At 40.0% G+C, this 21,065-nt stretch overlaps 1 protein-coding gene across 1 annotated transcript in view; it reads right to left on the bottom strand.

The window, feature by feature from the left end:
- The window catches only part of LOC148594938 (spindle and centriole-associated protein 1-like), a 31,454-nt gene extending 13,141 nt beyond the window's left edge, over positions 1 to 18,313 (bottom strand). The window contains 10 exon segments of the mRNA XM_088523356.1: positions 3,066 to 3,197; positions 6,759 to 7,024; positions 7,827 to 7,967; positions 8,206 to 8,348; positions 8,643 to 8,740; positions 10,301 to 10,425; positions 11,126 to 11,225; positions 14,990 to 15,136; positions 16,218 to 16,265; positions 18,224 to 18,313. Coding sequence (XP_088379482.1) covers positions 3,066 to 3,197; positions 6,759 to 7,024; positions 7,827 to 7,967; positions 8,206 to 8,348; positions 8,643 to 8,740; positions 10,301 to 10,425; positions 11,126 to 11,225; positions 14,990 to 15,136; positions 16,218 to 16,265; positions 18,224 to 18,313 — 1,290 coding nt within the window.
- Between the last annotated feature and the right edge of the window lie 2,752 nt (positions 18,314 to 21,065).

Genomic DNA, 21,065 nt, shown 5'->3' with positions numbered 1-21,065 from the left:
CTGGAAGTTTTTTCATAGCTTGACTAGCCAGGCTTTTTTTTTTTTTTTTTTTTTTTGCTACATCGTTTCAGGAAAGTAAAGATACTTTAGCATAAGTAAGAACTGTGGTACAACTGTTGCCCACCCACAGTATGTCTCCATTCCTAATATTACCTGGGGCGTGATATTTTCCTGCAAAGCTGAGTAAAATGGTTCCATCTCAAAGTAGGAATTGCTTTCTGAGTCAGATGGAGCGGGGGGCATATGTTAGTACACTACAACTAAGTGGTGCTTCAATTTTCTGTATTTATTTAAAATAATGGGTGAACTATTTATTTCATTTCAAAGCAAGTCTGCTTTGCTGTGTTTTGTTGTAAAAAGGGCTGTCAGAGTGTACTTAGTGCCAACCTTGCAGCAATTGGCCTATGCAAAATAGTAAGGTTAGAAATGACTACCAATCCTCAACTCTGAACAAAATGCAGCTATGATTTTCAGCTAGTTAGATTCTTTGATCCAACTGATTTCTCTAATGCTGTGGATCCCAAATGGGCTTCCTGGGATGGTGGAATAATTTACTTTACTGCCGAGGTTCTGGACGGTAAGGACAGAAGGAAGGAATCAGCAAGGAGGGAATCAGCAGCTGTATTACTCCGTGTGTTTGAGTGGTACCTTCATCTCTTGCAGGAATGCAAAACAGCTTTTATTTTTTTTAATTAATGGCATTATAATTTCTGGAAAAAAAGTATATTTGGGTTTCAAAGAAAAAAGAATAAAAGCTTAGTTTATAAGGCATTATGTAAAAGATGTAAATCCTGCTCGTCATTCTAGGCATTCACATACTACCACATTAGTTTCCAGTGGTGAGAAAACTCCACACAGTGTCTTTGAAAACTGGAGTGAGTTTGTGAGTTTTTGTGATATATGTATTCTCTTATATTGATTTCACTGGTGTTATATTAAGCTTTATGCATGATCAAATAGCACTGTCAAAACCACTAAACTAACACAGTAGGGTAGATGACAATAGGATAGTAATGTACTCACTTTGCAGTTACAGATAACTGCCCAGGACTGGCATGCAATAGCTTATTATTCAGTACAACCGGATCCAGTATTTCAAGGAAAGATCGGGCATGCTATGGTTGTACCAGCAATGGCTCTAACAATTGAGAAGGTGAGGAATATTGCTTTGACATCACTTAACTGTAATAGTGCCTCATACAGTGAAAACGGTCATGAGTCAGCAGAGTCATTTGCTGTTTACCCACCAACATTTACATTCGTATGAGCTAGCTTTGCTCACTGAGCCAAATGTGGTTTTGGAACAGTGTGATGAGCTACCCAGATACCTTGTTAGCAAAGATACTACAACCCAAAGTAAAAATATTTCACGGTTGCTTAGAAACCATAGATTTGAGGCCAAAATTTGTTCTGCCTACTGTGAAAGAAGAATCCCTGCACAATTTTCATTTAATATTGTCTGTGATGAATTGTCATACAATGAAAAGGGTCAAAGGGTTGCAGGGTATGCAATAACTGTCAGAATATATAGTACTGCAAGCTAGATCACTTCCAGGGGATTTTGGAGCACGGGCAGTAGAACTGATAGCTTTAACCCAAGCATGTATTATAACCATGAATAATTAATTAAACGTTAATACGCTTACAGACTCAAAACATGCTTTTAGAGTACTATTTGCAACATGAATAATTTGGAGAGAGGGAATTTTCTGACAGCAGCAGGACATCAAATAGCCCATTCAGATCATAGAATCACAGAATGCTTAAGATTGGAAGGGACCTCTAGAGGTCATCTAGTCCAACCCCCCTGCACACACAGGGTCTCCTAGAGCATGTGGAGCATAGGACTGTGTCCAAGCACTTTGGGTTTTGAAGATCTCCAGAGAAGGAGACTCCACAACCTCTCTTGGCAACCTGTTCCAGTGCTCTGTCACCCTCACTGTTAAGAATTTTTTCCTTAAGTTCCTGTGGAACTTCTGATGCTTCAGTTTGTAGCTCTTTCCTCTAGTTCTATCAGTGGCCACCACGGAAAAGAGGCCAGCACCATCCTCCTCACTGCCTCCCTTGAGGTACTTACTTACACTGATCAAGTCTCCTCTCAACCTTCTCTTCTCCAGGCTGAACAGGCCCAGCTCTCTCTGTCTCTCCTCACAGGGCAGATGTTCCAGGCCCCGATCATCCTTGTAGCCCTGCACTGGACTCTCTCCAGCAGCTCCGCATCCCTCTTGTACTGGGGAGCCCAGAACTGGATACAGTACTCCAGATGTGGCCTCACCAGGCCTAGATTTTAGAGTTATTGCAGGCTTTGGAAAAACCTTTGCAGTTAGCAATCCTGTATCAGAAGGCTCACCAACAGATCACTTGCAATATAACTATGAGAAACAACCTTGTTGGTGCTGCAGTGAAAGAAGCTGCCCTACAACCACTGCTCACCAAGAAGAAATGGTAATGATTAGGACTACAGATAAATTGGAAACAGGATATATATACATATTTAGGGAAATCTGTTGCTCCCTAAGATCATGTTGATATCACTACTAAGAAATTTCCACAGATGGACACACGGAGAGGTGCCTTATTTAGAGAACAAATTTCCCAGTCATGGGGAGCATTGGTTTGACTCAAGCAATCTTACAAATAATGAAGGCATGTTTGGTAGGTGCAGAATACAACACTAATTAAAGATAGAAGCTAAAATAAAATTACAATACTCACGGGCTTGGATGCCATTTCAAAAATGGTGAACAGCTTTCAAAGACATGCTCCTGAAAGGGGTCAGGAACATCTGCTAGTCATAGTTGACTAAATATTTTGTTGGGTGAAAGCATTCCCAGTCAGGAAGGCTTCAGCCTCAATAGTAATAAAAGGCTTATTGAAAGATACCATACCACGGTTTGGGATATCGTAGATTCTGATAAAGGAACTCATTTGACCACTGAAATACTAAAAGCAATACATGAAGCATTAGCAATTGAAATAAGACTAGAAAGTCTTCATAGAAGACTACAAAATAAGTTCCAGCAGTAGACAAAAGGAAGGAAGGAAGGCTCAATAAATCTCAGTACCTGTAGAGTAATGCTTTCTTCCCTCACTAGGAGGATTTCTGCAGTCAAAGCATCAATCAGTTCTCTATGTTCATTCAACATCTCCTCATGTTGCTGCCTTATCAGGTCTTTCTCATGCAGTTGCATTTCACTCTAAAAAAGCTTAGAAAAAGTTAAAAATCTACTTTAATTAACAAAGATTCATCTTTGAAAACAAGAACAGCTCCACATCATATTATACTCAAAGAGCTCTTTCCAGTGTCACTAGAATGACTTAACTATTTTCGCCACAAAATCCGATTTTCAGGGTTTGAGAAGTGTCAGTGGGCTTAATCTTCCTTCCTTGTTAATTCAGAACACTGCAAGGAATCTTTTAAATCCCTGTGCTTCTGCCTTTACAGTGTTTACAGCCTGAAAATACAACCACTGTATCTCTTTAGAGATACCCAATTTTAACTTACAGATTTTTTTCTATGTGGTAATGAAAAAAACTCCAGATGTACTCATGCTTGTCACTATCCTGTGCTACTCCTGTGGATTTTTAAGTTCCCTCAGCTCACTAATGAACACAGGCTTGACCGAATAAAGGCATTTGTTTTCTAATGCTTTTCACCATGGAGGAAAATAAATAAATAAATAGATGGTTTAAGTATTTGACTAAAAGCCTATTTTTGAGGCAAAGGACCTTATAGTGAAGAACCTCTTGCCCTCAAAAAATAACAACAAACTCTGATTTCAACAGCGGCTGCTGTAGTAGACAGGCCCTCTCCTGCACAAGGAAGAACACAAAAGACCCTGTTTGCTCAGAGACAGGAAAAAGTACATGACTTTTTGGACTGCTGTAGTGTAGGGAGTGGAGGTTACAGAACGACAGAGACAAATCAGAATAAATAAATGGAGCTCTTCCCCAAAAGGTTGTCTGCATATGCTTCAAAGAATTCCTGATTCCGTCTCCAAAACACAAGAGAGCCTGAAATGCAGTTAGAGTGTTCTTTTCTGGTGCAGAGACAAAGAAAAAATGCAAGAGCTGTCACAGGGCAAAGACATGCAGATATACCTCCTCTAAGCATACCACAAACCAGCCAGCCATTTTCTGGTTCTTGTACAAGATAAAGAAAACATATTTTTTGTGCTGTTTCAGACAATGCTGGCTGACTGGTTGTAATCCTGATGAATGGAAATACATAGACAATCTCTCTTTATTTATTTTTACATTCCACATGGCTTAAATTAAGTCTTATTTAAGGAATCCCACCAATCCCCAACTGTAAAATGCTACATATACCTGCACTTCAGATTTTGAAAGCAATTCCTCATTAAGCAAGAATAATGGGGAACTAACAAATACATTCCTCTAAAAAAACTGGGGATACGGGCCTCTGATGACAACAGTATCCCCTTTGGGATGAGAAGCATTCAGTTGTCATCAGCTATCCCTTGCCTGAAATGAGCTCATATTCATCATTAGAGATATCTTACTGAAACATGCACACCATGTTAAAGCTAACGTTCAGGAAAACTAAGAGAAAACAAACAGAACTGTCAGTACAAAGATTCTATAGACAGATTGGTACTTAGAGCACTGCTCTGTTGCAAAAATATTCTGCTTATTCAAGTCTTTCTGTTATTTTTATGGCTATTCCAAGAACTAAAGCTTGCAGCCAGATGAACAATACAACTGAAGAAACAGTCCTTCGAAAGGTACTTTATAAGCCAACTCATAAAAATACACAGATTATCTTATTTCTCAAGTTCAGTGCCACTATTGAGAAACATTCCTTTAGGCCAAAGTGCATGAAAACAGCTTTATGTTGAAAAAAACAGTTCATCTTTGCTTGAAAGTGGGAAGATGAACTATGCTTTATGCTGAGGGCTATTAGTAATCTTTTGGAGAAAGCAAGATTGCCACAGAGGGTAGAATTAACCTCATGAGCTTATTCATGCATTAAACTTTTACACAATCTCCTACTTATTAAAAATATTTTCCTTTATGTGATTAAAAAAAAACTCCATTGCCCTGAATCTGCATCTATTTGATATGTAATTTTACTAAGAAGCCTGAGAACCTTGAATTTCAACAGTTGCTTTTAAGAGCGGGATGACTGCCTGATAGGGAGTAGTTTTTAGAATTCATTTTCAGAGAAATTAAAGATCTAATACTGTCTTCTTTCTAAAGTTAGCATGGAGAGGAAGGAAAAAGAGATGCTCAAATATTCCTTCTCTCTTATAATTTTATGACAGTCTCATGATATATTTCGAACTGCAACTTGAAACTTGAGTTTAGTCACTACAGCTGTTCTATTTGCCATGGTTTGAAGAGCATCCTGCTGACAACGATATTTTCAAGAAGGTGTTTCTTGAGTAAGGAAATGGAAGATAACTTAGAAAAAGCTTGTACAACTATACTGATAAACCACCTATGACTTGGCTATATATTTTCCTCCATGTTTTCTCTAGTTTAATCAGTCTTAGTATTAAACAGACATTTTCCTTTAAAGGCAAGGTGGAGCGGGGGAGGAGAAAAAATGGTATATAAAATTGCTTTCCAGGACGCTGAAGTCATCAAAAATTTGGGACGGTACTTAAGTTTTTCTGTAAACATACTTCAGCAGTACACTATACAAATACAACCTCTAAAACTGATAGCTCAGAATAGAGGTTAATCAATGCTATTCAATGAAATTAATTTGTAGGTACCAGCGGAAAATCACTGTATGGATCTTTGATGACCAGCTGTGATTATCAGCATATAAATCTTGAAATTTCTGAAAGGCTTTCCTCCTCCTCCCCGCCCCTTCCCATCCATCTGAGGATGCTTCCATCTGCTTCAGAGATGAAAACTCAGATTTTCTAATGGCACCTAAGTTTTTAGGCACTTGCAAGATGAGTTTTGCAGAAGGCAACAGCTGGCTAACACCTTCCAAAAGAGAAGCACTGTATAATAGAAACTTTCCAGTATAAACAGCGAGTGCATCCAGAATGAGGACTGGGACAACAGAAAGAAGATAGAGAAAAATTTTACACTCAGACTGGAGGTGGAAAATCTTAAAACGTAACAGCAGAAGACATTCTGAGTCACAGCATTCAATAAACACATGATGTTATAACATCACGTTAGAGTTACCAAATCCAGCTGTTGGTCCTGCCACTCTGCTGGCTGCTTCTAGTTGTGGGGACTAAAAACATAATATGACAACTTTTGTTGTAGTTTACAGCTCTGGGTATTAAAAGAAGCCAGAACCAATGTCATGCACAATGTCATACACAAACACACCTTGCAACAGCTCAGGAGCCACTACACATCTTTTAAGCCATCCCACTGTGATAAAGAAGAGCAGAACAGGCAGCTAGTAGCAGCCACTGCTTCAGTCACTTTTGTTCTATCTGCCACTGAGCAAGAGTGATGACCTTTGCTTTTCAGATAAGGGAGAGGATATTTACAAAAAAAAAAAAAAAAAAAAGCCCCACTTGCAGAGCAAGGACAAGGAAGAAAAGCGTTTTCTAAAAAAAGCCACAGTTAATAACATGCTGCAACTCAGTACATATTTAAGCAATGAGTTTTAAGACTATTTTAATTAGTAAGTCCTGCTGTTAGCTCCAGGAGACTTCCATGGCAGAGGACTCCTCCCTTTTCATTACAAATACCTATTTCTAGCAGAAGAAATGTATTACCTCTTATTACCATTCTACAGAGGCAATTCAAAGTCTTCTCACCTCTTTGATATAGCGCATTAAACGACAGAGAGCATTCACCAAAGACAAGGTAAATCCAGAGAGGCCTTAATTTCTCCGAGCTTCCTGAACCTCACAGCCTGTACATCGCTCATATTCCTTCAGCTCATGCTCTACTTTGCTTATCATGCAATTGAGAACATCCAGGCTGGATTTACTGTCCCTTGGAAGGTCAAGGAGAAGTGAATTTCCATGATTATCACCCATCCTCTGTCTGGAAGAGTTCTGTGCAGCTTGCTTCCTTTTCACTAAAGGAAGGGAAAAAACTCCTTGAAATTTCTTGAAATTTCAACTCATACAGAAAGCTTGTAATTTCAATGAAATCCTATTAAATCTTTGTTGAAGCAAGTCCAAGGAGAGGTGCTCTCTGGCCCTGAACTATAACAGATCATCAAAAATATCTCCCCAGTCACTTAAATTATCTTCAGATCAAGAAAATAAAACAAACAACAAACAAAAACACTTTTTCTGACAACATACTACTGCCTCCTGAGAATCATGGTTTCCTGCCTTTAACTTCAGATACCTGCTATACTTTCATTTTTCTCAGTTAAAAGTACAGAAACAGTCTTCTGATGAACTATCAGTGAAAAATGATTAGCTGCTTTGTTTTCGATGTCAATCCCCATATGTAAACATATGTTCATTAAGTAAATTGAAAATCATTAAAAATCTGGGCAACATAGCAAAGGCAAGATCACTTAAGAGCATGAAAGCACCACAGAGAAGAGAACTGTATGGCTAGCAACAAAATGGGTAGCATTAAAGAGCCATATATATGGTTCCCAACATCCCATGGACTTTGTTTTGTCAATGAAAATTCAGACCCCGCTTGAATACACTGCCTGAAGGGCCTATGGAATACCCACCCTTGGAGGTGTTCAAAACTCAGCTAGACAAAACCCTGGGCAACCTAACCATCTTTGGAGTTTGACATGCTGTTAGCAGAAGTTTGACCAGAAGAATTCCAAAGGTCCCTTTCAACCTACATTTTCCCATACCTAAAGATCTTGGTCAAAGACAGGCATGTTATTTTTAAAAGTACTGCACCTTTTGCTGAAATTTGCTTTTGTTTCCTTGAGTCTGGGTTCAGCACTTGTTTCACAGTGTAAGTGGGGTCCACAGTCTCTTCTCCCTCTTTGTTCAGAAGCCTTGAATGAATTCTCTTGACGTCAGTGGTAGCATTGAGGGCTGATTTAAAAACAAAACAAATAAGCAAACACACACATAAAATACACCAGGAAGGGTCCCAATAGCAAAATGTTTCAAAGTAATTACATGGAAATAATGCCCTTTTTTGGTTTAGAAATTCATCTGAACTAGATTAACACATCTCCATCCATCATCTACCCGCACCAAAAAGAATTCCATGTAAGATCCTGTTAGCAGCTTAATATTCCTTGAGAGCCTGCGCTTTGGCAAATCCAACCTGAATGTTCCAGCAAAGGAGTAGTAGTTGTTGGAGTCAAAGGTACATTTACTTCTTGTGATAATATGTTTTTTCTCATTTCCTGTTCAGAATATAACTGAGAACTCCCTGAAGAATTTTCTTCTCTCAATGATCGGAATAGTCTACATTCAAAACAAGTGTAACAGCAAATTGTAACATGATAATAATGTGATTGTAAGTAGAATTTACTATTTAAACAAAGATTTTTAAAGTACCTCTAACTGCTAATATGAGTTCCCCATTCACAAAGAGTCTCCAGATTACCATGAAGGCTTTCTCTGGAATTATGGACAAGAACATACCTATAATTCATGAAGGAAAACAAAAAGTAACTAACCGCTCCCATATAGTATCCTTTTAACTCTGTCTACCTCAAACATTAAGATAGAAACCTGAATTAATATATTTGCACTGACCTGTCAGAGTTGGTGCTGGATTTGAAATCAAGAGAGTCCTGCTGCTCATCATCTGACTGACAGATGGATGATGTTTCCTCTTCCACCTCATTAATAACCTTTTGTAGGAATCAACAAATAAAAGCATAGGGATTTCAGCAATTTCAAACTGTTTTTAGGAAGAAATACCAATTTGTTTATTTTTCATTAAAGTACTTCAAGGAAATAAGCATTCCCCATTTCCAAAATAAAGCTAAAAATGCACATCTCTGTGGGAAAGTTTGAGGAAGTACATGGTATCTGAGAAATATCAATGCTGACAATTGTGTCAGAAAAGAAGACAACAAGGCAAAGTTCAAAATACAGTATTTTATTTAGATAAGAAAGGCAATGCATACTGTAGTATTTAAAAATAAAAGAAAGTTTAAAGGCTTGTACCATAACAAATGCAGAGGAAGAACAGCAAGAAGATGGAAAAAGCAACCTGAATTATAGCATTTCTGAAATTTGTCATTTTATTTTAAAATCTAAAAAAAAAAAAATAGAATTAGATCTGTATAATTATATTTACATTCTATAAATATATAAAAGCAACCAGAATAATATGCAGTCCTGCATATCACATACCAAACTTAGAGTAATCATAATTGGAATTAGAGTTCTGCCACTTTCAGTCTCAGCAGGTGGACTTCACCAGATGGCCTTCAGCTGCCATTTTCACAGGCATGATTTTCATGTCTATGGGATTTCATAGGCAGGACTATTTCACAGGCATATAAAAGAAAGCAAGTCTCACAGAAGCTTGGCAGAAACCTACCAGTAATATTTTATTTTAAAAGTCTAAGCCTATTCTACCACACGTGCATCCAGTGAACTAGAGTACACAGCTTATAAAAATAACTCTTCATACTAAAAACACACACACGAGAAGACATAACAGAGCAATATTGCAACTCAAACTGCACATATTTGTGCAAGATAATAGAAAATAGGATTAGAGATTCATGAGAATAAAACAACAGTTTTGCTAGAAAAGGCATTTGCATTGCACAGTCCTTTCAGTCTTCACCACAGTGAGCTACTTTTCAGAAGTTTCATATGCATCATCTAAGCCAAAGTCAGCATTCATGTGACAGAACACAGAAGCAATTTAAATAATGACACTAAAAATATACTTTGGAAACAAATCTAAAAACTGTAAAATTATGCGAAGTATTAAAAGTTGAACTCAAAGGGCTGTCAAGGTTGCAGAGTTGACTGGAGTACATCTACAGATGCGTAACCATAAATAAATCATATCCAGCTGGCTATGCAACCACGTAGGCTCACAAAATTACACCTCACAGGCATATTGCAATAGCTGGCAATTAGTTAAGTGGCACAAGAGTGTTTTCTTCAGTCTGCAATTACTTTGTTCTCTTTCTGAAAATTCCACTATTTAAAAGAGAAAGCCTGTTTCTCATACTCACAGGTTAAGAAATTCAAAAATCTAGATTTCCAGACTCGCAAAAGAATAAATTCACTTCCATTTAATGTATTTTTTCCTGTATATGATCAACATGGCATACAATACACAGAAGAAAGGTTTCACTATGCTTTCCTCTGAATATCTTTTTTTTTGCGCAAAAAAACACCACCACACACACCACAGGACATGCATGGAAATGAGCATACGTTACCTGGGAATCCATGACAGATTTGCTAAGGATGGAAAGCTGAGTGGGAGGATCACATTTTTGTACAATGGGTCCTTCAGAAGAGTCTAGGCCACCTTTAGGAGTCATTGTTACATTAGGGAAACCTGGAGGAATCATACAAAAATAGGAAAGCACGATACAGGAAGGACTCAGTCTCTATCAGGACTTCATACCAAAAACACAAGTGTGTGCACTCTGCACACAAAGGGTCATAGGATGTATGCTACTTTTGAGTAACTGCCAAAGACCAGACACAGTTATCTTAATAGATTCAGCCATGTACTGGGCTTCTTTCTCTCTTCCATGCTTAAACAAGCACGGCATGGAAAAAAAAGCATATAGGATGAAATAGTCATTATAAGCAAAGGAGAAAGGCAGCCTACAGAGAAAAGAATCTAAGCTTAAAGTCTTATATGCAAACTGCCATCCCTGCATTCCAGCAGCATACGTATTCAAAGGACAGAATAGGAAAAATAGAAGCCTTGTTCATGACTTACTGGTAAATCTTAAAGGATATCCAAGAACAAAAGCTCAACCCACATAGCAGTGAATCAGAACTACCACAGTGGATCAAACCAGTGCTCTGCATAGGCTAGTAACTCAACTGTAAAGCACCAGATGCTTCAGAATAAGTGACCAAAAATCTCACAATAGACTGATACAGTGAGATAACGGGCTACAACTCACTCACTTGTGTTTCATCCAAATTCAACTGGATCCATTTACTATCTTAGCTCACCAGAAAAAAAATACAGTAAAAAAAAAATCTTAAAGGTACTACCATATACAGAGGAGATGATTTAACTGTTCGTCTGCGAGGAACATCCCCAAATAAGTCTTTTACCACAGCCATAACCTGATCAGATTGTTCCAGCACACCTTGCAACTGGTACTGATCAGAGAGAATCTGAAAGTACAGCACATAAGGAAATATTTCACACTATGCCCACTAATTTTTCCTTCGTGTTTTGGGTAGTGTTCTTCTAAGCAGTTAGTAAGAGAACAACCAAAACTGCAATGCTTGCTAAGTTTATAATGCACAATTAGATCTTTATTCAAGATACATCAAAAGACCAAGCTTCATTTTGAGTGAATACAATCATTCGCCTTGTTTTTCTGAAAAACACGATGAATAAACAATTATTACAACTGGGCTACCCATGAGCCTTGACTCTTTCTTATTACAACCAATCCTCTCCTCTCACTCTTTTTTTCTACACCTCGCCCAAAGAACAGGCTGGATACTTATGACATGCTCATCAAAATAAAGACATAAACCTGGTGACTGGAAAGTCAGTGCACAGCTTCAAATCATTTGATCTCAATGCTGTTGAGACATACACTTATCTATCTCTGACAGACGCCTAAAATCCATCAACCATTTTTATTAAATTCAAAACCAGTTCAGGTGGGTTTTTCAACAGCCAGGTCTGCATGAAAGAAGCTTGCCTGAAAAATAAGCCATAAAACTTCATAAAAGCTTCAAAAGATATAAATACAGATGCTTATATCTGGTAACACAGGATGCCTTAAAGAGTTTCCACTTCTTTCAAGAGAGAGAGGGACCTATTCAAGGTCTCTCTCTCCCAGAGAAGTCCACCACTGGAACCATGACAGGTCAGCTTAAGCAGGGAGGGAGGGTGGTTTCTGATCTTAAAGAAAAAGGCAGTCAACTACTATGAACTAATGGAAGCTGTCTGGAGAAATGGCTCCCATGGGCAGAGCACAACTCAAAACTCTTCTTTCACTTCTAGTTTCTTGTACAAACTTACAACCAGCAATATTGCAAAATTGTATACACAGCTTGTGGTTTTTACTTTTCAAACACCCATGAGGAGATCAAAGATGTAAATGACCTCCAGTTCATCACTGTATCCAGTGAGGCTGCACCCACTTTTGAGGCTGCCAGAGAAAAGATCCATATTTTCCTTCAGTGTCCACTGTTATGTCTGCTGTTTTAGATTCAGCCCCATTCAAAAAATTCTAGCAATAGCATTTCACATGTTTTCATCTCATTCTGTTGTGCCTTGTTAGGTCATGAAGTTGTCCCATATACTGCTTCCGTATCTTCTGAGCCTGAACTACATTGCAATATATCACACTTTTCCTGACAATCAATTTAGCAAAGCAGCAAACATACATGTCCCCTAATTACCACATGTAACCCAGTTTTCCAAGTAACTGTTCGGAGTTTTTGTTTTTAAACACAATATTACACAACTTTACACAATATTTACCATGTCTAGGTTTTTTTTTAATTAGTTTCATACCAAAACGACGCAGAATTTTAGTCATTCCACACCTGCAGAAATAAAGAGGTCATCTGCTCCAAAACATGGCTTTTTACCTAAGGCTGTTAAAATTAAGGCAACATAGGCAATCAGCCAAAAAAAAAAAATCCCAATTAATTTGTCTTCACCCTCTATACTAGGTCTCTTTCAACATCAGCAGTTTCCAATGGTTTTCCTTCCTGATGAACGTATTTTGAACATTTTTAGAGCACTGTTCCCAGGGTAAATTAGTTTGCTTGCAATCAGCAGTGAATAAAGTGACATCACCCATCTAATTATTTCTATAGGCCCATTTACATGTCTTTCCATTTGCCGTATCTTCTCCTAGTTTAATTTTACTGTAATTCACAGGGTGCACTAATATTCCCTTATCTTTCAGACTGGGACTATTCCTACCCTTCCCAATTATGGGAAACCATTCACCACTAACCCTTTAGTGTAATACAATAACGTTATTTTAAGGTGAAGCATTGCTAGAGAAACAATTGGTGTGGTAATGACATACTCAGTATCCACAGCTATAGAGGCAACTGCAAATTATATGTTCATTTAGATTTTTAGGAGAAGCTCCAGAAGATTAAAAACCCTATTTCACTCCTACATTCACAGCTTTTACTCCTTTTCGCTTCAATATCCAACTACAAGAAAAAAAGAAAAAACATTAATAGCAGTATCTCCTTAGTTTTCTTTCTCATTCTTCTGCAGTTGAGTACAAGTCAAGAGACTTAAGAAGGCTGAGCTCTCACAGCAGTAAATATTACTGAGAAGATACTACCAACTTGAGACAGACAAGCAGACACTCCAGAGTGGTTGAACTGTACTGGAAGACACAGAAGGAAGTGTCTACCCAGCTATTCTGAATGGTAAGACCCACCAACTAAGAGGGTTTAAGATGGGGATAGGGAAAAAATTATGACTCTTCTCCACTCATCTTTTCCTCTGAACACAGGGAAAGGCCAGTGTTTCTAACAGCAAAACCCAGGTGTGTTTCATTTTGTCTGACATTATCTCCTCTTCTTTTCCGATCTAGAAGTACATTTTCTCTCAGTCAAAAATAGGGTTCAACAGAAATAAGGTATGCTGATAAAAAGCTCTTTCTTAAATATGAGGTAGAAAGACTCAGGAGGAATTAAAAAACACGTGCATTAAAATCAGCATTAGAAAAGGCAAGAAATACAGAAGACTTTCCTAACTATGTGTTTCACATCTGAATTAAAAAGTCATCTAATCCAACTACTTCTTAAAGGTGCTGATCTAATCTAGCTCTGTGATATGTAATTTGCTTCTGAATGGAAGTATTACTGAACGTGTTGCTATTGGATTAGGGGATTTTGTATAATAGCAGAATTTTTGTTATCTAGTTCGTGATGTTTATTTCTAAGTAATTCCATTTGGTTTCGGGCTATGCTTTCATGTTCTCAGAATTCACAGATTGCTGAAAGTTTGTAAAAAGTCTTTCATCATCAACCCACTGTACACTTACAGCACTACTAAATCATCGTATTTCTTCTGCAGTAAAAGAAGTTCGCAGTTTGAACAAGTGTTGATGAGGTCTGAAAGATCATGAATAACATATTTTGAGATTGTTTCTTATAGTATGCGGCAAGGAATCATCTTATGTGATGACCTGAAAAGGATAATTTGAAGCAGTGATAAGCTATGGTTTCTTAGATAAGCTTGAGTTTGCTGATGTAATGAAAAATTCAAAAGCAAATAAAATAATATGAACACTTGCAGTCAAGAGTGCTTCAAACCAGCTAGAGAAGCAGCAGCTTGACTCACAGATGACAAGCTTGTCTGATAACTACTGTAACTCCTCAACATTCGTTTTGTCATTTTTTCTTCTAAACAGGTTCTTTTTACTGATTTCTTACCTCATTCTTTTTGCTCTTATGGCTCTGCCTTTTCTCTCTTTAAATCCAGCAATGGCAGAGAGACCTTTCCCCCACCACATTTCCATCACACAATGAACTATATATAGGTAGGGAGAGGAGAAGGGGAGACAACCATAGGAGCACAAATAATGCTCATCTTTTCATAGTTCATGGCTGAACAAGAACTCTTTTGCATAGTTAAAAGACACAAACAGGACTGCAGTGCTAGACATGACAGAGACAACAAAAACAAACAAGAAAAACTTAGAGTTCTATAGTTGCTGATTTCATGTGGCCTATTCTAGTCACTGCCTTACTGAAACAACACACAGCATGCAGAAAAAGGAGCTTGTCTGCCTATCTGGAATCCAGTCAGCCAGTAAGAAGAGCAAAATTTGTCCTATGCGCAAGAGCAGATTTCACTAGAACAGAAGGGAATACAGGAATATACAGCTCTGTGTGTTTTGGCAAACTACCTAGGTTGAAAGTGCACATTTTGCTCTCACCTCACGCATCAGAGTTAGTTTCCTTTTCTCCAAGGAACCGGGAGCCAGCTGCTTTTGCCTCCCCCATTTTCTTTTTGATGCTTTTTCTTGTAGTTCCAGATGCACTAGTGTTTTATTTTTTGACTTGTGTAGTTCATGATGACGCAGCTACAGAAACATTGAAGAACACAGTTCAAAATCCAAACACAACCTAAAGCAGAAGCAGCAGGGCAATGCTAACAAGTATTTTTCCCTGATTTTATCACTCCTTCACTAAACACCATTTTTTGTAATTTCATGGTAATATCACAGACCACCTCTTGCACATCCATGAGTGTTAAATACCATTAGTACCAACCAAATTAATACAGAAATTTTAGTTACTCCAAAGATAACAAAAGCAAAGTCTGCTTTCCTTTACCCTGAGTCAGGGTAGGGACTGAGTCAGTCAGGGAGTCAGCAAGAGTTTTCTCTGCTGTAAAAGAAGAAAAACAAACACTCCAACTTATGAGATATGTAAAAAGACACAATGCATACTCCTAGTTTAACACCACTGTCAATCACTGACATTCTCTCTCTTCCTCCAATAATGCAATAGATATGTTCGCTTTAAAGAGTAATAAATTAAATGTGAGGTGCTTGTTAAAGGCTATCAAGCCAATCATTTACGGAATCGAGTCTCTCCCCCCATCACCTCCATCTGTCCTGACTAGCCTCTCAAAACACACACATTTATATCAATAACAGCTCGTATTGTCCATTCCATCCTGGTAATGAGTGCTACCAGCAAAACTTACAGTGGCATGCTTTTATGCTTACGCTATGCTTTGTAAAGAACAAGTCATTCACTATTAAAAAACTATGTAAAATTGTTTAAAGAAAAACTGAATATCCTTAGAATTAGAGAAATTCTCAGAATAAAACATGTTTTTCAGTCCTTTCAGCAGAGATAAGACCTAACTTTAGACTAATTCCCTGAGGTCTTATTTATTTTTATAATGGTAAATACCGAAACAAAAACATAGCACTTCCTGATGGAGACAGGACACTGAAAAACTTCGGTTGTCAGAGGGATAGATGTAGATGTGAAACACCAAAATTAAAGACCTAATACTAAAAGCTCAATATTTTCAGAAGCTCCAAGGAGAGATAAAAGTATTGCCACAAAAATATCACCATAAATAAACTCTTATGCTAGGTAACCAAATACATCACCTACAAGAGAAGTAACAATAAATTTTTAACTTACTAGGTCCTCAGGAGTTGCACGATGAACTGTTAAATCATGGACTGTACTCTGCAGAGAAGACATCAAAAGCAAGAAGGGAGGACTGGATTTAATTTCAATTAAAAAAAAAAAACCTTAAAATTATTCAACAGTATATTTTTTACAACATCGTAAAGCATTTGCTTTTAAACATTTGCTAGCAAAACAACCAACCAAAAAAACGATATTCCTATCAATACCGTGCATACGGTGCAGCCTAAGGCATCAGCAGGTTCCAGATCAGAAGGCATAGCCTTAAACAAACCAGAGAAATTAAAAGAGTCACAAGCCCCACAGTTGCTAAAAATACTCAGCCATGACAGCAACAAAGGTAGTACTAAGCCTTCCATCTGTAAGCAAGTGTCTTGTATAAAGGCTCTGAAAACCACTGGCCTAAATAGACATTGCTGTCACGTCCATGCAATGCAGACAAAAACCCCTGTCATGGTATCCACTTCCTCTATATTTGTGCTAAATGGCATAAATTGGTTGTGTCTATTTTGTAGCTTTCTAAATCTGTATGTTTATGTGCTAAGGCTCTTAAAAACTGCAGGGATCCAAAATAAATAAATAAATGAAACTAATGCCTTTTCTTCTGTTCTTTTCACTCAGGCCAAAGTGGAAAAAGAAATACAAATCCATCTTTAATGGCCCTGGCACAAGATCAAGGGTGCCACGACTACATTGTTCGAAGTTTCATAGACATCAATTCATCCTGCTGGTTCAAGGTTGGTGAAAAAGGTCAGGGGGAGAGGAAAGACAAGAGAAGGAATGACAAAAAGAACCCAAATTCCAGAACTTTGTATCAACTTGATACCACATTAAGTATCTTTATCAGAAGGGCAGTGCATCCCTAGGAAAGGCACTAGGAGATGTGGTTGATCTTCCTGGGAGATTTTCAAGTTTCAGATGGAGAAAGGATTGCTCTGGCTGGCCTAGTGCTGGTAACAACCCCACTCCACCTACAATATCGCTGATCTCTAGAGACTCCCGTCAACCAATACTTCCAGAAGCACAGAGAATCTCCAAGCCTTTATCTGATGCAGAGCCAGTATGTACTGCATGCCACCCAAGAGACGCAATCCATGCCAGAGTCAGGTCACGCAGGCCTTGCTGCCCAAAACAGACCTGACAGGAACGGTCACAGAGCAACAACCCCCAAAGGCAGGACAAGCAGAAAGCTTTTCCAGAAACTCCACTTGGGGCCAACCTGCAAGGTTTCAGGCCACCAGTGAGCAAAGCCTGAGCCAGCACAGGCAAAGCAAGATGGCGGCATTATGAGAAACCCCAGAAGAGAATGCACCCAAGGACGTGTTTTCGCTCTTGTCGACGGAAAATACAGACAAAACAGCAAATGTTCCTGGGACATCATGAGAGGATATGGACAAAACAGCAAAGACCAGTTGAAAATGAAGATAAGGACCATCGTATCTTCAAAGAACTGTCTGGAACTGGGCAGTAGGACCAAAACAGGGCCTCTGAGCCAGAAGGGGACCATATATGGAAGTGAGTGGCGGGTTGTCATCAAGCGGACACAGCGAGACGACTACCAGGGGCTCTCAGAAGACCACCAAAGGGCAGAGGGCATACAAGGGTGGGGTAGATTGTAATTACTTCTGGGAAATAGAATGTATGACTAGTCCTAGAGTTTAATGCATGTGTAGATAACAGGGAAATAAAAGTTTTAGCAAGCGCACCTTAGCGTGTGCACGATAGATGGAGCTATCCCCCGTGCACCCAGCCCTGCAATAAAGTGAACGCCTGCTTCTTAATACTAAATTGGTGTTAAGAAGTTTATTCCTGGCTTCCGGTGACAGGGGCAGCAACCACTGTACTGGACCACAGGACTTCCAGGCGCCCGCCAGGCCCAGGATCCCAGTCACGCGCGGGAGCCGAACAAGAAGAAGGAAAAGGAAAAGGAGGAGAAGAAGAAAGAAGGAGGAGGGGGCGGCGGTCCGGCTCGGCACCCGGGAAAAGGAAGCACTTACGTCCCAGTCCCGATTGGCCGCCGGCTTCCTCGGGCCCTTCCGGGCAAAGGCCCAGGACCCGCGGGTCCGCAGGCCGCGCAGCAACGACATGGGTAGACGAGGAGGCGGAAACGACCGCACTCCGCCGTAAGGGCCCCCACGGATTACTCACACCCACCCGTTGGTGTGGGGACGGGGAGGTTTTTTTTTTTTCTCCCCTGCTCCCGAGGGGAGGGCGGGGACAACGGCTCGCCCCACCTCTCACGCCCCACAACGACGGCCGCGCGCGACCTGGCGTACCGCCCTCCCCCAGGGAAGACGCAGGGCGCAGCGCCTCCCCCGCCGTAACCGTCCGGCGCGGCTTCTCGAACTGCGGCAGGGAGGCAGCAGCGAGCTGTGTAAGGGGGTGTCCTCTGTCATTGCTGGCAAGATCTGCCCGCCTGGCCTATTTTTTTCTGCTAGTTAATATTAATTTCTTTAATATCCTTTCTTGGTGACACCCAAGCTGTCTTTCACCTGCACCTGCCAGGAAACCTGGGAAACCTCCCCCATTGGAAATATATTTCACATCCCATTAAGGATGTTGTCTCTAAGCATGTGGAGAACAAGAAGGTACTCAAGAGTAGTCAGCATGGATTCACCAAGGGGAAATCATGCTTGACTAACCTGATAGCCTTCTATGATGGAATGACTAGCTAGATAGATGAGGGGAGAGCGGTGGATGTCATGTATCTGGACTTCAGCAAGGCTTTTGAAACCATCCCCCACAACATCCTCCTGGGCAAGCTCTGGAAGTGTGGGATAGATGAGTGCACAGTAGGTGGATTAGGAACTGGCTGGATGGCAGAGCTCAGAGGGTGGTGATCAGTGGTGCAGAGTCTAGTTGGTGGCTAGCAGTGTCCCCCAGGGATCAGTCCTTGGTCCAGTTCTGTTCAATTTATCCATCGATGACCTGGATGAAGGCACAGAGTGCTCCCTCAGCAAGTTTGCTGATGATACGAAACTGGGAGGAGTATCCAGAGGGCTGCGCTGCGATCCAAAGGGACCAGGACAGACTGGATAACTGGGCGGAGAGAAACATCATGAAATTCACCAAGGCCAAGTGCAGGTTCTGCACCCGGGGAGGAATAACCCCAGACACCAGTACAGGCTGGGGACTGACCTTCTGGAGAGCAGCTCTGCAGAAAGGGACCTGGGTGTCATGGTGGACGACAAGATGACCATGAGGCAACAGTATGCCCGCACACCCAAGAAAGCCAATGGGATCCTGGGGTGCAGGATTAAGTAGAGTTTCTCCAGCAGGTCGAGGGAGGTGATCCTGCCCCTCTACGCAGCCCTGGTGAGGCCACATCTGGAGTACTGTGTCCAGTTCTGGGCTCCCCAGTACAAGAGGGATGCGGAGCTGCTGGAGAGTGTCCAGTGCAAGGCTACAAGGATGATCAGGGGCCTGGAATATCTGCCCTATGAGGAGAGACAGAGAGCTGGGCCTGTTCAGCCTGGAGAAGGGAAGGCTGAGAGGAGACCTGATCAGTGTATACAAGTACCTCAAGAGCGAGAGTGAGGAGCACGAGACCAGCAATAGGACTAGAGGAAAAAGCCACAAACTGAAGCAAGTTCCACAGGAACTTAAGGAAAAATATCTTGACGGTAAGTGTGACAGAGCACTGGAACAGGTTGCTAAGAGAGGTTGTGGAATCTCCTTCTCAGAAGATATTCAAAACTTGCTTGGATGCAATCTTGTGCCACATGCTCTAGGTGACCCTGTGTGTGCAGAGAGGTTGGACTAGATGATCTCTAAAGGTCCCTTCCCACCTTAATGATTCCATGATTCTGTGAAGGATGGTCATGAGATGAATGTCATGCAAGATAGTGAGATTAAGAAAACGTCAAAATAAAGAGTGGCTTTCGATTGTGCTACAGCTAATACAGATCACATGAGCAGTGTCACTGAGAAGGTGAGCAACTCCTTGTTCCCCAAGCATACTGAGCTTCCACAGAGAAATTTACTGCTTCTTACTCAAAAAACAGCTTCAAAACAAACACTTCCTTACACCAAGAATTCCTAATTCTTAGAGTCCGCATCAGCCTGGCTTACTTAAGTTGGGCTTACTAATGTCACTGTCAAAATCCTCTTGTGAAGATTTCCATGCTTGATCATGCTAATGATCATGAGGGAATGAATGATCATGATCAGTGAGCTGAGGGAGGAAATTGCTTTGCACAGGAGAAGAAAACACTTATGAAGGGAGAGAAAAAGTGACATTTTATGTTGTTTTTCATACTATGTTTACAGGAGATTCTGCAAATGTTTCATTAGCTCTGCAGAATTCAGCTGAACATCTACGCCATCTATTTACTTCCAGTGGAGCTTACCTAAAGTGGAGACCATATATTCATACAAACAGCTGTGATTTTAAACCAAGAGGTTTTCCAACCTGTTTGGAAATTTCCAATTTGGTAGATTTTTTTCTTTTTCAATAGCATTGTGATTTTCTATTCTGTGCTATGAAAAAAGCAACAACAACAACACAACAACACACTTCTGTGAGCTCAGTATTTTTTCTTTCACCTTTGCAAACAGGCACAGCCCTGGGCTTGGCTTATACTGGTAAAATGAGCTGTGTTAGAAAATATATTAGCTAATGCTTTAACTACTGATAGAAGTGTGTTAGTCTAGGTTTAGGTGTTTAAAGTCTCATGCATACTAACCACTCTGCATGACTTGGAGCACGTGTGCTGCCACCAGTTCAAGCCACTGCAGTTAGTTGTGGAGGCTACTGAACATTTTGTCTGACTCAGAACATCCAGTGCTGTCTAGACTAAGTCCACAATTATTGCTAGCCCTCAGCATGGCCAGATGCAA

The sequence above is a fragment of the Tinamus guttatus genome, unplaced genomic scaffold, assembly GCF_059628265.1.
Source record: "Tinamus guttatus ecotype Peru unplaced genomic scaffold, ASM5962826v1 Tinamus_guttatus_pri_ptg000182l, whole genome shotgun sequence".
Lineage (NCBI taxonomy): Eukaryota > Metazoa > Chordata > Aves > Tinamiformes > Tinamidae > Tinamus > Tinamus guttatus.
The sequence above is the reverse complement of the archived record's forward strand: the minus strand, read 5'-3'. Positions and strand labels throughout refer to the sequence as shown.